General features: G+C 45.0%; 1 protein-coding gene across 3 annotated transcripts in view; it reads left to right on the forward strand.

Annotated features, from left to right (window-relative positions):
- LOC134533148 (nuclear envelope integral membrane protein) overlaps positions 1-13644 on the forward strand; it is a 42103-nt gene that overhangs the window by 5533 nt on the left and 22926 nt on the right. For all 3 annotated transcript variants that reach the window (XM_063370458.1, XM_063370459.1, XM_063370460.1), the window contains exons 2-3: positions 9288-9412; positions 9582-9807. In XM_063370458.1, coding sequence (XP_063226528.1) covers positions 9288-9412; positions 9582-9807 — 351 coding nt within the window. The remainder of the gene's footprint in view (positions 1-9287; positions 9413-9581; positions 9808-13644) is intronic.

Raw genomic sequence — 13644 nt, forward strand, 5'->3', positions numbered from 1 at the left:
AGTGGTGGAGATTGAAATAGGGCCGAGAGCAGAAAAGGAAAGGAGGGAGAAAGTGATTAAAATATGGGGTAGGGCAGATAAAGTGGGGGCAGTGACCTATTTGAAGATATAGTGTTGGAGGTGGGTAGAGTAGAGATTGATGGACTAGATGAAAAATGGGTTGCCCTAAGAGACATACTGGAGCAGATGGTGAAGTATTTTATGCCTGATAGGAGGGTAGGAAAAGGAGGTAACCCTCCCTACTATTGGAGGGAAATGGGGCTTTAAAAAGATAGTGTATGAGTGCAGTGGCTGAGCGGCCTTTCACTAAAGTAATCTGGGTCCATTTCCCACGGGTGAAACCCTAATTTTTCACAATTGGGGAACGTGTTGGTCGGCATGAGCCGGTGGGTTTTCTCAGGGTAATCCCCCCTCCTAATTATTCTGGCAATGTTCCATTATTATCTCGTCACTTGTCTGTAGCCTAAAGTCCACAATTTCGATGAGACATAAAGTGCTAATTTAATTTACATTTTTTAATATATTATCAACGTTCAGTGATGTAATAAATATCTAATTTGGTCCTATTGTATTTTTTAACATACTGACGCCGTCCCCGCTACCTCTGATTATTTAAACGTAATTTTTGTCCGGTTCGTGTTCTCAGGGAGGGTTCGGCCTTGTGGCTAGAGGTAGGGGTCAACGCAGTAGGGCCCCCCGAGCTGTTGAGGCCACTCGGGACGCCTGAATAATAACACAAAACCTCTTCAGATAGTTGGTGAATTTAATACAGCACAGCCCGTTCTGGCCGTAACGGTTTGCCCGACGCGACTAGTCACACGCGCAGCTCACTTCCTCAGTGGCGGCTCACGATTCTTATGCGCGTGAGGGGCAGACTCGTATACGTGACGCGAAAGTTACAAAAGACACTGACATGGCACACGATATTTTGAAGCACAATACACTGCACTAATACCTAGCTCTGGATAAACTGGGCTAGCAACACGTAGGCCCGTGTCTCCGGCGACTCTACGTGGTGACTAGGTGTGTCCCAGGGACTGAATCGTTATTAAGTTGGATGGCACGTGTTGCCTGCTGGCTGCCCCGTGCGGGCCAAAACTAAGTAGCCTGTAGGCTAGGTTGGGCGTGAAGCGCCGACGTAAAACCACATACTCTCCCCACAGTACTTACGTATGACGTAAAACACTCATCTCGGAGCACTGATTGAATTAAGTTAAGTACCTCATGGTAAATCTAGGCCGACCGCGGAACTGTACAAAAGGTTGAAAAGAAATTACACTATGGAAAACTACATGTCGGTGAATGCAAAGGTTGAAGGTTCCGCGTTGCGCGCAGGCTGCCGGCCTGGTTGAGCTCTCGAAGGACACTAGCGGTGTCGCCGCGCGCGACCCCCCTCCCCCGCCAGCCCTCTCGCGGAAACGTGTGAATTTCGCGGGAAACTGAACCGGCCAGGTTCGGGACAAATCGCACGGTGAAACATGGTTTTGCAAAGACTGAATTATTAATTAATGAAAAATAATGTTTAATAAAATCCTGTGGAAAAACATAATTATAACAATTTGTTGTAGTGCGGCGGAAGGATATGCCACACCCGGCCGGATCCTTCCGCCGGCGCAGCACTCGTTGCACGGCGATCGCCTCGACGCACGCACTACACTTAGCTGCGCGCACGGGCGCGTTCGGTGCACACGCTTCTAGGAGACGTTGATGAGGCATAGCGGTCTATGCGACATAGAGGAGCATTGGCGGTCGGCGTCAAATGCCCCCATTTCTCTGAGACCGCTATGTGCATCAATGCCTCACTACACACACACACACACACACTTAAAGATACGCCGGCACACTGACCTGGTACACCCGGGGTGGCGTCGGGTACCTGTGGGTCAGCGTCATCGGCGGCCGAGGTGGGCGGCGGCGGCGTCGCGGCACCTTCAGCGGCAGGCGGCGGCGCTCCCATGGCGGCGCACGTGGCAGGCGACGACGGCGCAGCACCTTCAGCGGCGCGCATGACGTGCGGAGGCGGCGCGGTGCTTTCAGCGGCGGGCGGAGGTGACACGCCCACTGTGACGTGCGCGGCGGGCGGAAGTGACACGCCCACTGTGACGTGCGCGGCGGGCGGAGGTGACATGCCCCCAGTGCATTGTGGTATGTCGTCGGCAACCTGGTTGTCTCCCGGACTGGGTCGCGATGTGGCCGCTTTGAGACGTGCGGCCGTGCCAGTCACTCTCCCAGTGGCTGGAGGCGGCGTCGTCGGTGGTGCTGGAGGTGGCGTGGTGGATCCGCAGTGACGCTGCGTGTGATCGGCGACCTGGCTGCCTGCCAGGCTGCATCTCCCTGTGGCTGTGTCTGTGTGCACGGCCGCGCCTGTCGCTTTCTCAGCGGCTGAGGGCGGCGTCGGTGGTGCTGGAGGTGGCGTGGTGGATCCGCAGTGACGCTGCGTGTGATCGGCGACCTGGCTGCCTGCCAGGCTGCATCTCCCTGTGGCTGTGTCTGTGTGCACGGCCGCGCCTGTCGCTTTCTCAGCGGCTGAGGGCGGCGTCGGTGGTGCTGGAGGTGGCGTGGTGGATCCGCAGTGACGCTGCGTGTGATCGGCGACCTGGCTGCCTGCCAGGCTGCATCTCCCTGTGGCTGTGTCTGTGTGCACGGCCGCGCCTGTCGCTTTCTCAGCGGCTGAGGGCGGCGTCGGTGGTGCTGGAGGTGGCGTGGTGGATCCGCAGTGACGCTGCGTGTGATCGGCGACCTGGCTGCCTGCCAGGCTGCATCTCCCTGTGGCTGTGTCTGTGTGCACGGCCGCGCCTGTCGCTTTCTCAGCGGCTGAGGGCGGCGTCGGTGGTGCTGGAGGTGGCGTGGTGGATCCGCAGTGACGCTGCGTGTGATCGGCGACCTGGCTGCCTGCCAGGCTGCATCTCCCTGTGGCTGTGTCGGTGTGCACGGCCGCGCCTGTCGCTTTCTCAGCGGCTGAGGGCGGCGTCGGTGGTGCTGGAGGTGGCGTGGTGGATCCGCAGTGACGCTGCGTGTGATCGGCGACCTGGCTGCCTGCCAGGCTGCATCTCCCTGTGGCTGTGTCTGTGTGCACGGCCGCGCCTGTCGCTTTCTCAGCGGCTGGGGGCGGCGTCGGTGGTGCTGGAGGTGGCGTGGTGGATCCGCAGTGACGCTGCGTGTGATCGGCGACCTGGCTGCCTGCCAGGCTGCATCTCCCTGTGGCTGTGTCGGTGTGCACGGCCGCGCCTGTCGCTTTCTCAGCGGCTGAGGGCGGCGTCGGTGGTGCTGGAGGTGGCGTGGTGGATCCGCAGTGACGCTGCGTGTGATCGGCGACCTGGCTGCCTGCCAGGCTGCATCTCCCTGTGGCTGTGTCGGTGTGCACGGCCGCGCCTGTCGCTTTCTCAGCGGCTGGGGGCGGCGTCTGTGGTGCTGGAGGTGGCGTGGTGGATCCGCAGTGACGCTGCGTGTGATCGGCGACCTGGCTGCCTGCCAGGCTGCATCTCCCTGTGGCTGTGTCGGTGTGCACGGCCGCGCCTGTCGCTTTCTCAGCGGCTGAGGGCGGCGTCGGTGGTGCTGGAGGTGGTGTGTTTGAGTCGGCCTGACGTGTCCACCCTGTCTCCGCGTGCCAATCGTACCACAGTGGTTGGACGGGTGTGACGTCTTCCATCTGCGGTGAGGTCGTCACCACCCCATATGGCGGGGGCGGCGTCGGAGGTGCTGGAGGTGGCGTGGTTGAGTAGGCCTGACGTGTCCACCCGGTCTCCGCGTGCCAATCGTACCACAGTGGTTGGACGGGTGTGACGTCTTCCATCTGCGGTGAGGTCGTCACCACCCCATATGGCGGGGGCGGCGTCGGAGGCGGCGTCGGAGGCGGCGTCCTGTTGAGGACGGACGTCTGGGTTGTCAGTGACGCGGGCGGCATCATGGCTGTTACCGCGGCGTGGTGGTTGGCCGCGTGTGGCAGCGGCGATGCGGGCTGTGTTATGTGCTGTCGTAGCGGTGTCCGGATTACGTCCGGCCCCTCGGTGTCCGCTGCGGTGTCGTCCTCCTTCCATTCGTCCTGTTCTTCGTACTCCCAGTTGTCCCCTGGGCATGGGTAGCCCTCGCTTGCCCATGCCTCGTAGGCCTCCTGGAAGTCGTTCATTTCTAGTGACTCGTGGTGACTTGTGACGTTGCTCCACTATGCATGCTCGCCGCTTCGTCACGACTCATGTTCGTGCTCATGTTCGACGCGTAGCAGCTGCGCAGCTGCGCCACCTGATCCGTGTGCGAGGCGCGCGGACTTCCGCTCCCACAGCCGTTATCTCGCCTGGCGCGTAACTTGATGCGCGTCTGGCGTGTAACTTGACGCGCGCCTATCGCCAGGTGCCCGCTCCTTTGGCTGTCTGCGCGTCGCGTCCGTTTCCGCGCGATTCCCGACTTCCTACGCGAGCCCTTACTGGTACACTAATTTGAAGTATAAAATTTGAAAAATTTGAGAAAAAATTTGAAAAATTTGAAACAAAATTTGGAAATTAATTTTTAGAAAATGAAAGCCACACTAGTCGGGCGCCAATTTGACGCCGTCCCCGCTACCTCTGATTATTTAAACGTAATTTTTGTCCGGTTCGTGTTCTCAGGGAGGGTTCGGCCTTGTGGCTAGAGGTAGGGGTCAACGCAGTAGGGCCCCCCGAGCTGTTGAGGCCACTCGGGACGCCTGAATAATAACACAAAACCTCTTCAGATAGTTGGTGAATTTAATACAGCACAGCCCAATACATGGTGCTGCCCGTTCTGGCCGTAACGGTTTGCCCGACGCGACTAGTCACACGCGCAGCTCACTTCCTCAGTGGCGGCTCACGATTCTTATGCGCGTGAGGGGCAGACTCGTATACGTGACGCGAAAGTTACAAAAGACACTGACATGGCACACGATATTTTGAAGCACAATACACTGCACTAATACCTAGCTCTGGATAAACTGGGCTAGCAACACGTAGGCCCGTGTCTCCGGCGACTCTACGTGGTGACTAGGTGTGTCCCAGGGACTGAATCGTTATTAAGTTGGATGGCACGTGTTGCCTGCTGGCTGCCCCGTGCGGGCCAAAACTAAGTAGCCTGTAGGCTAGGTTGGGCGTGAAGCGCCGACGTAAAACCACATACTCTCCCCACAGTACTTACGTATGACGTAAAACACTCATCTCGGAGCACTGATTGAATTAAGTTAAGTACCTCATGGTAAATCTAGGCCGACCGCGGAACTGTACAAAAGGTTGAAAAGAAATTACACTATGGAAAACTACATGTCGGTGAATGCAAAGGTTGAAGGTTCCGCGTTGCGCGCAGGCTGCCGGCCTGGTTGAGCTCTCGAAGGACACTAGCGGTGTCGCCGCGCGCGACCCCCCTCCCCCGCCAGCCCTCTCGCGGAAACGTGTGAATTTCGCGGGAAACTGAACCGGCCAGGTTCGGGACAAATCGCACGGTGAAACATGGTTTTGCAAAGACTGAATTATTAATTAATGAAAAATAATGTTTAATAAAATCCTGTGGAAAAACATAATTATAACAATTTGTTGTAGTGCGGCGGAAGGATATGCCACACCCGGCCGGATCCTTCCGCCGGCGCAGCACTCGTTGCACGGCGATCGCCTCGACGCACGCACTACACTTAGCTGCGCGCACGGGCGCGTTCGGTGCACACGCTTCTAGGAGACGTTGATGAGGCATAGCGGTCTATGCGACATAGAGGAGCATTGGCGGTCGGCGTCAATACATTTCTTTAACTATGAATATTGTAACTAAAATATATTTCTGTATGTTGGTTACTAGTTAGGTATATCATGTTTGTGGCTATTTTTTTAAAGTAATAAAGTGTTATTACATACTACTGAAGTACCCACTTTTAACACATGCTTAAATGTTAAACAGTTTTTATGATTCAAAAATGAAGATGCTGTGTTGAATCCAGTTTTGTATGTCTTTCTCACAATTACTCCAGGAAAATGCTAGGATGTTCGGTACCTTACATTAGACCATGGCAGATTCGTCCCCTGAATTTCTTTGATATCTGCTATGCCTTTCCATCTTTGATGATTTCATTGTGAACTAGCCATAAGTTAAACCCACTATAATAAGCAAACTGTAGCAGTTAGATGCACATCTCTTTGCTTGGAAATGTTTTAATGTGAATTAAACTGTGCAAATGACTCATGTAAATAAAATAAAAAATGGGTGCATGTACTTATGTATGCAAGTTAGAAGTTACACTTACTTGGCGTGATAAGAAATTAACTTTAATTTGGCATGCAAATAATTAATAGATATAAAACAATAAAGGAATGGAGTGATATTATAAATATGTTTAGTAAAATATAAATTCAATCAAATTTAAAAAAATTAAATAAATACTCAGTATTCAATACCTATTAATAGATATATGTGTTTATAATTAATTATTAAATTTAGTAAAATAATAGAGATAAATTTTAATTAATAATGAAAAGCAATAAACATGTTTAATGTTTATTGTAATTTATTAATTTAATTTATTTTTGAAATTTAAATGTAATAATTTATAATGCAAATAAATGATACATATGGAAACATAACTTTACTTATATAAATACACTTGAAAAAGATTATAAACACAATGCATACACTAATATTCACAATAAATGGATGTTTTTAATGATATGGGCCAGTATTCAATATCAATCACTAAAGTATAAGGTTTAAAAGCACATACTGTAGAGTCCCGCTATTCCGAACTAATTGGGATTGAATATAGTTCTGTTTAGTGGGAATTCGGAATAGGCGGATTTCATAAAAAAAATATCAATGTATGATGTGTTAAGGTGTAAATTAAGTGCAGGGACATCTGCTAGTGTCTGCTCTATACAGCATTGATCGGCTCGTGAAAAGGTTCAGTGAAAATTGGAAGGGAAGGGCAGTGATCTTCGAGGACTCATAGCGCAGACGCCCTACCTACCTATCCTTTTCCCTCCCGCATTCCAAACACATGACTCACTGCACTAAGCACTGTCTAGTCATATCTAGGTCATTGTTTACTCTAGCGGAGTTTGATGAACTGTGTGCGCTTATTGCAAATTTATTGTAAAGCTCTGTCCCATGAGTGTTGAGTTGCTTTACAGAGTCACTGTTCCTTTTTTATTTATGTTCGTAGTCCTTGACTTCAGCTGTTAAACATTAAACATGGCAGGTAAACAAAGTTGTTCTTCGTGTACTTTAAAAGAAAAACTTGAAGTGTTAAAAAGACTATACAAAGGAGAAAGTGCTAGGTACTAAATTATCATTTGTCGGAAAAGCAACGATTAGTGACTGGAAAAAAAAATTGATTTAAAATTGAGAAGTTTTGTTCTGCTTCAAGTGAAAAAACTCTTGAAAAACAACAAAAAACAACTGTGTTCACATGAAAAACTTGACAAAGCTTTTTTTTTGTGATTCACTCAAGAAAGAAAGAAAGGAATCTCCATTTCTGGTCCTTTGGTAAAAGAAAAGGTGCTTCAACTGAAAAGCTTATGGATGGTGACCCATCATTTTCAGCTAGCTGTGGTTTTTCGGATTGTTGGAAGAAAAGACATGGAATTCAACAGCTCACGATTGCTGGGGAGAAGCTGTCAGCGGACAACGAAGCACCTGCCAATTACCTAAAAGAATTTAAAGACCTTGTTTCTTCCCAAAACTGCTGACTTCAGTATGTTTACAACGTGGATGAAACCGGACTGAATTTTAAGGCTTTGCCTACCAAAAGTCTTGCTTCGCAAGAAGAGAAATCTGCCCCAGGGTTTAAAATGGACAAACAACGTCTATCTGTCTTAGCTTGCAGCAATGCCTCGGTAACAAACAAACTTCCGCTGATGGTAATAGGCAAATCAGCAAAATTATGAGCTTTTAAAAACATTAATAGCAACTCACTTCCTGTGTATCATAAAAATCAAAAAAGTGTGGGTAAAATGTGACTATTTCAAGGAATGGTTCGAGCACCAATTTGTCCCTTAAGTGACTGCATTCAATAGAGAAAATGGATTGCCTAATCGTGCTCTGCTGTTTATAGACAATGATCTGTCCCACCCAGAAGAAATGAAACTTGTTTGTGGAGACATCAAAGCAGTTTTTCTGCCACCCAATGTAACTTAAATTCTTCAGCCATGGACCAGGGTGTGTTGCAGGCCATTAACAAAAAATACAGAAAAATGCAGCTTCGGAACTTTTTTTGAAGAGGATGAAAATGAACTCACAATCGTGCAAAAACTTAAGAAAATTATAATAAAAGATGTTATTTACTAGGGGGCTGAAGCATGGGATAACACCACTGAAGGCACATTACAGAAATCATGGAAAAATCTCTGGCCTACAGTGGAATTTGTTGAAATGACTTTTACACCAGTAAAAGACTGTGACATTCCACTAGTCAAGAAAATCTGGCTGTGAAGATGCAGAAGAAAGCTGTGTTGAGATGTGGACTGCTGTTGACGACAGTGGCCACCAGGAGTACTGAGACGAAGACATTGTAGCAATAGTGCAGGGCTCATCAGCTCAGTTTGACTCTGAGGAAAGCGAGGAGGAGGTGAACTCTCAAACTGAACTCATATCAGACACAGACGCTGCAAATGCTCTTAACCTCGCCTTACGCTAACAACACGCTTCAACAACACCAAATGATGTTATGTTCATGCTGCGATGGTGGAACATTGCATCCTCAAGTCGATTCAGTGCTCTTCGTCAGAAAAAAATCACTGACTTTACTTCTTAAGTGTGTGTAAATTAGTTATTTTTTGTGTTAAGCAGTGATTAAAAATAATTCTACAGAATTGTATACGTAAATGGAACAGACATGTGCTGTAAGTAACCAGCTTTCAATATAATTTGGTTTCAGGCATTTTCAACAATTTTAGACTCTATTTAACTTCTTTGTATAACAATAAATCTACATTTTTTCACTAACGTCTTTTTAATTTAATTTCTCCTGTTTTTTAAGTTAAACTGAACTCCGTTTGAAATAGGTAGATTTTCGGAATAGCAGGGTTTGGAATAGTGGGTCTGTACTGTATTTGATTATCTGTATGGACCCTTTTTTGTATGTAAGGTTTTTTTCTATCCTGTGAAAATATCATTGCATGATTCGCGCCCATCGTAAAAATTCACTCATCATTTTTTCATAATGTCCCTAAAGAAGTATAACTTCAATAAAAATACAAAATGTATGTATGTAATGAATTTCAATGTGTTTTCAAAGTCTATACAAGTCTTTTGTATCTTCTACATTTAGTTTGTATATTTGTACCCTTTCTACTGGCCTGTTTCAGTTCCAGTACATTACATGCTGTCAGGAATGACTTTAAGTAAACAGCCTAACTATACTAGCACACTCAGCATATACTGCTACAAAGGTGGCTATAGTAGCCCGCTTCATTTGTATTCAACAATCGTGGTAAGTTATCTGAAATATGAAATAACTTTGTCTTATTTTCTTAGAAGTTTTGCACAAAACCGTCAAACACAGAAATATAAGTTATACTTAATTATAATTTCATTAAGTTGCAGTACATTAGGAATATATTGTTAATTTGTGTGACTTTTTTTTTTTCACTCTACACTAGATGCAGTTCAAAATGCAATCTAAAGGAGTGTTTTACACGTACTATCAAGGCTCCAATCCAGAGGAAGTTATGAGAAAATGTGAGGAGGAGGAATCATCATGGACACCATCAAAAAATTTCTTCGGCTTCAACTCTCAGAGTGATAGTACTGTTATTCACACTTTTGACCAGGAGTGTGTGGGCATAAAAACGTCAGATGGCTTCACTGCATTTGTCGACTTTGTCTGTAAGTTCATATTATTTATGTACAAGAATTTTTTTCTCTCTTTCTTGTTTCGATGATCTTGTGTTGGTCTTAAATTAATGATTGTTAAAAGCAAAAATAAATAGAATAATTTGTGGTTTTAGTAGCGCAAGCGTTGAGGTGTCTGTTTACTACCATTCCTAGACTTCAGCTTTTACAGAAGCATTTTTGTCCATGTGTCGGTAGCAGGAACTTAAGATACAAAGGTTATGCTGTGCAATTTTTTTTTTTTTTGCTAAAAGAATGTATTTTTTATGATGTGCCAACAGAACAAACAGAAATAAAAGACACAAATTGTTTCCGTTTTGATATTGTAGGGGCCCGTCTAGTCATGTGCATTTGTTTTAGTGAGGTAAAATGATAAGTGCGATGCTCGCTGGTTCTTCTAGTGTGATATTGCCTCCAAGCACAAGGTTGTAGACTGACATGCAGTCTTCTGGTCATGCATTGTGCAAGTTTGAGATTTGAGTGGTAACCTTACCATTTTGTGGTGTAAGATTGAAGATAAGGGTGTATGGCAAGTCCCCTAAGTGCTTTCGGGAATCTTTACGTTAATTTTCACACCAAACTATTATTCTGAAAACGCATGTTGTACACTCCTAAAAATACACTTTAAAAATAAAATTCAGAAACAAAACTACTAATCTTTCATGGGTTGGGGGAAAGGGGGATGTTTGGATATGTGAATTAAGGTATTTGTTCAAAATAATGTATGGGGGGGGGGGGGGGGTGTTTGTCTCACGTTTGGCTTGGACTCTGCAACTCATGGTCATGACCTCACCCATGTGTGTGACCCTTAACACAATCACGAGTACTGGCCTGCTCTGGGAATCGGGCACACTATCGATTAAAGGTGAAGCCCCACAGATACCGAAGCTATGTTCGCTGATGTTCGCTATGTATGCTGTGTTCGCTGAGCTTGGTGGTCAGATAGATAGTCTAGTTTGTGATGTTTGAGAGATACATGCCTTGTTATTCAAGTCATGATTTAAACAATTATGATATTCTGGTTCTCACAGTATGTAAACGTAAAAATAAATGGATTCGTAAAGTTAATATAAAAAAAAGATTTAGAAGAATTCAATCATTTAATGAATCAGTTGCATGTGAGGATGAAACTAAAATTATTGATTATTTCAAATAAATAGAATTAAATCACTAGCATTCCCTTTAAATAAAATCTCTGGCTTTTTCCCACATATCCTGCTTTCTACATTCTTTCATCGATTAATTCCATAAAAATGAATTTTTTTTATTTCTTCAATGAACGTTTCCATCAATATTACTTATTTAAAGCAAAATAATGAAACAAATTTTCATACAAAGCAAAGGCAGATGTACAGCCCAATTTCGTGTGAACACAGACTTTTTTTATTATTTGCACATGCGTGAAGTCAGTGACGTTTGTAAAAATAGCCAAGAACCAAACACCTGGCAGCGTTTCCAGGATCGCCAAAATAGTAAAAATAGTGAACACAGCTTGGTGTGACAGGTGACACGTGAGATGCAGCTGGCCATATTTCACTAGCGCAACAAACATTGCGAACTTAGCGAGCATAGCATTCTGTGTGGCCGTAACTTAAGTAAGTCTGGAAGATCGTTACTACAGTAGTGGGCTCTCTAGGCATCCCACACGTTTCAGTCCCAATGTAAGTTTACTCATGTGGTCGTTTAGCGAAAGACTAGTAAGCTTCTGGTATTAATTGTTTTTATTAACATACCTCTTACAAATACTTTAATTAATAAAGTAAATAATACTACAAGAGTTAAATTGCCAACAACACAAAATCAGTATAGGTGTGGACCAGGACACCACGTGACCTGGTCTAGAAAGGTAAGTCGTCATTACTCTCAAGAATCGATAAACAGAATTAAACTTTTTAGTTTAAACAGTCTACCACCTGGAGTAGGCTTAAAGATAAAATGAAATGTAAAAAAATAATTTTACAAGTAGCAGATGCTAACAGATCGAGATCAATAATACCAAAGTGGTGATGTTGGCAATTTACCCCGAGTGGCAATCGAGAGAGATTAGAAGTTGGTCAAGGTGTCATGGTCGCAAGGGAAGCATCCTGCCCCCTTCTAAAGACCTTTTAATATTATTTGAAATTCAACTGATGGGAATACATTTAATCACTTTAGGTTTAAACCCTCACTGACTTGATTACAAGTAAACTGATATATTATTAAATACATATTGAATTATTTAATTTTAAGTTAAAAACTAAACCGCTCAAGCTTGGGTGCATTCGTAGATGTTAGCGTGTTGGCGATGCTCCAGCCTTTGAAACAATTATGCTTGCTACACCTAGCTTGTGGTAGCCACTGTAATAAACCTCCTTGCTATTGTATTGATGTGTTCTCACGGGGTTCTTGGCGTCTACCCTCGTTGCAGTAAATACCAGGACCGCTACTGCTGGATGGTCTGCCCAGACTGATAGTCCAGCTAGCACGTCACTGCCCTGGGTTACTGTATGGAGAGTAATTATAGAAATTAAATTTAGTGGTGTTACGTGAATAGTGGAAATTTGCGTATAAATGAAATAATAATAATTGAAAAACATATGATTTTAATGGTTCTTAAATATTGGTGTGAAATTACGTTTAAAATGAGATTAATTGAGAAACAACCAAGGTGTCAAATCTAGGTGTCGGAAATTAGATGCAAATGACGTCACTAGAACACGTTGAATATCCTGCCGGGTCTAGCTATCCGTCGTCGGAGGCTTGAGGCTCTCTTCACAGGACCTCCAGGTGGTCTGCTGCTACACTGTAACTCTGGATGCTGTAATGCTGTAATTAGCGAACTCTGGATGCTGTAATGCTCTAATTAGCGAACTACAGAGGTGCTGAGGTCGCCGGGTATCAGCTGAAGACTCGACATCCCTCTCGTCCTGGAAAGTCTGGTCTAATTCTGGATTGGTCTCACCAATCTTCGTGGTCGAATCTCAGCTGGCGCTGCCCTCAGATGTCTGGAACCACTACGAGACGAAAACGGGACCGACGCGGAAGTTGGCACTCGAAGTCGCCGATACTCCCTATCTAGGATTTATTTAATCCAGATACAATTCTCTCAACTCGTAGAGAGGAGAATGCTAAGCAGGACACGATCGCGGATGACGCGAAATCTTCTATTTCTCGGGCGGCAACCAAGGCTTTGGTTCGCCCCAGCCCGAGAAACGTCTTCTCTCCGCAAGATGGCGATGGCGTCTCCCTTCCTCTTCCTAATATCTATTTACTCGCCGTCCCTAGCAACCAAGGAGCTATCGATATCAGCAAACAGAATAAGCTGCATAGTGAAATAAAAACGTGGATGTTGGAGTGTAAAAGAATCGAACTAAGACCAAATGAATAAAGTTTCCAAGGAATAATTCTTAGAAGACCCTGAAGTTGAAAGTGTGTCGTCTATGGTAATAAGATGTGTCATATTTGTTATGCCTTGGTTGTCTTCTTTACAATCAAAACAATTAAATACATAATATTCGCTCATGGAATATACAATTAATATTACAATCATAATAAAAATAATAATATATAACTGTAAACAGTTGTACTGGTTACAGAGCCGCTTCAATGTTTGTTGTGATCTTTTCTTCCAGAAAAATCAAAATAAACTTTCTAAATATACATTGAGTTAACATGACTATGTTTTTCTTGAATAACAATTCATAAATTTCTCACTTCTTTTCGTTGAAAGTCTATCAGAGTCTGTGTGAGATAAGTTTCATGACGTTACATTCAGCATATCATAAAAGTAATAATTATTAACATAATATTCAAGATAATAAAATTAAACATATCCCTTGTTTAAGACTAATA

Source organism: Bacillus rossius, chromosome 6 (assembly GCF_032445375.1).
Source record: "Bacillus rossius redtenbacheri isolate Brsri chromosome 6, Brsri_v3, whole genome shotgun sequence".
NCBI classification, from domain to species: domain Eukaryota; kingdom Metazoa; phylum Arthropoda; class Insecta; order Phasmatodea; family Bacillidae; genus Bacillus; species Bacillus rossius.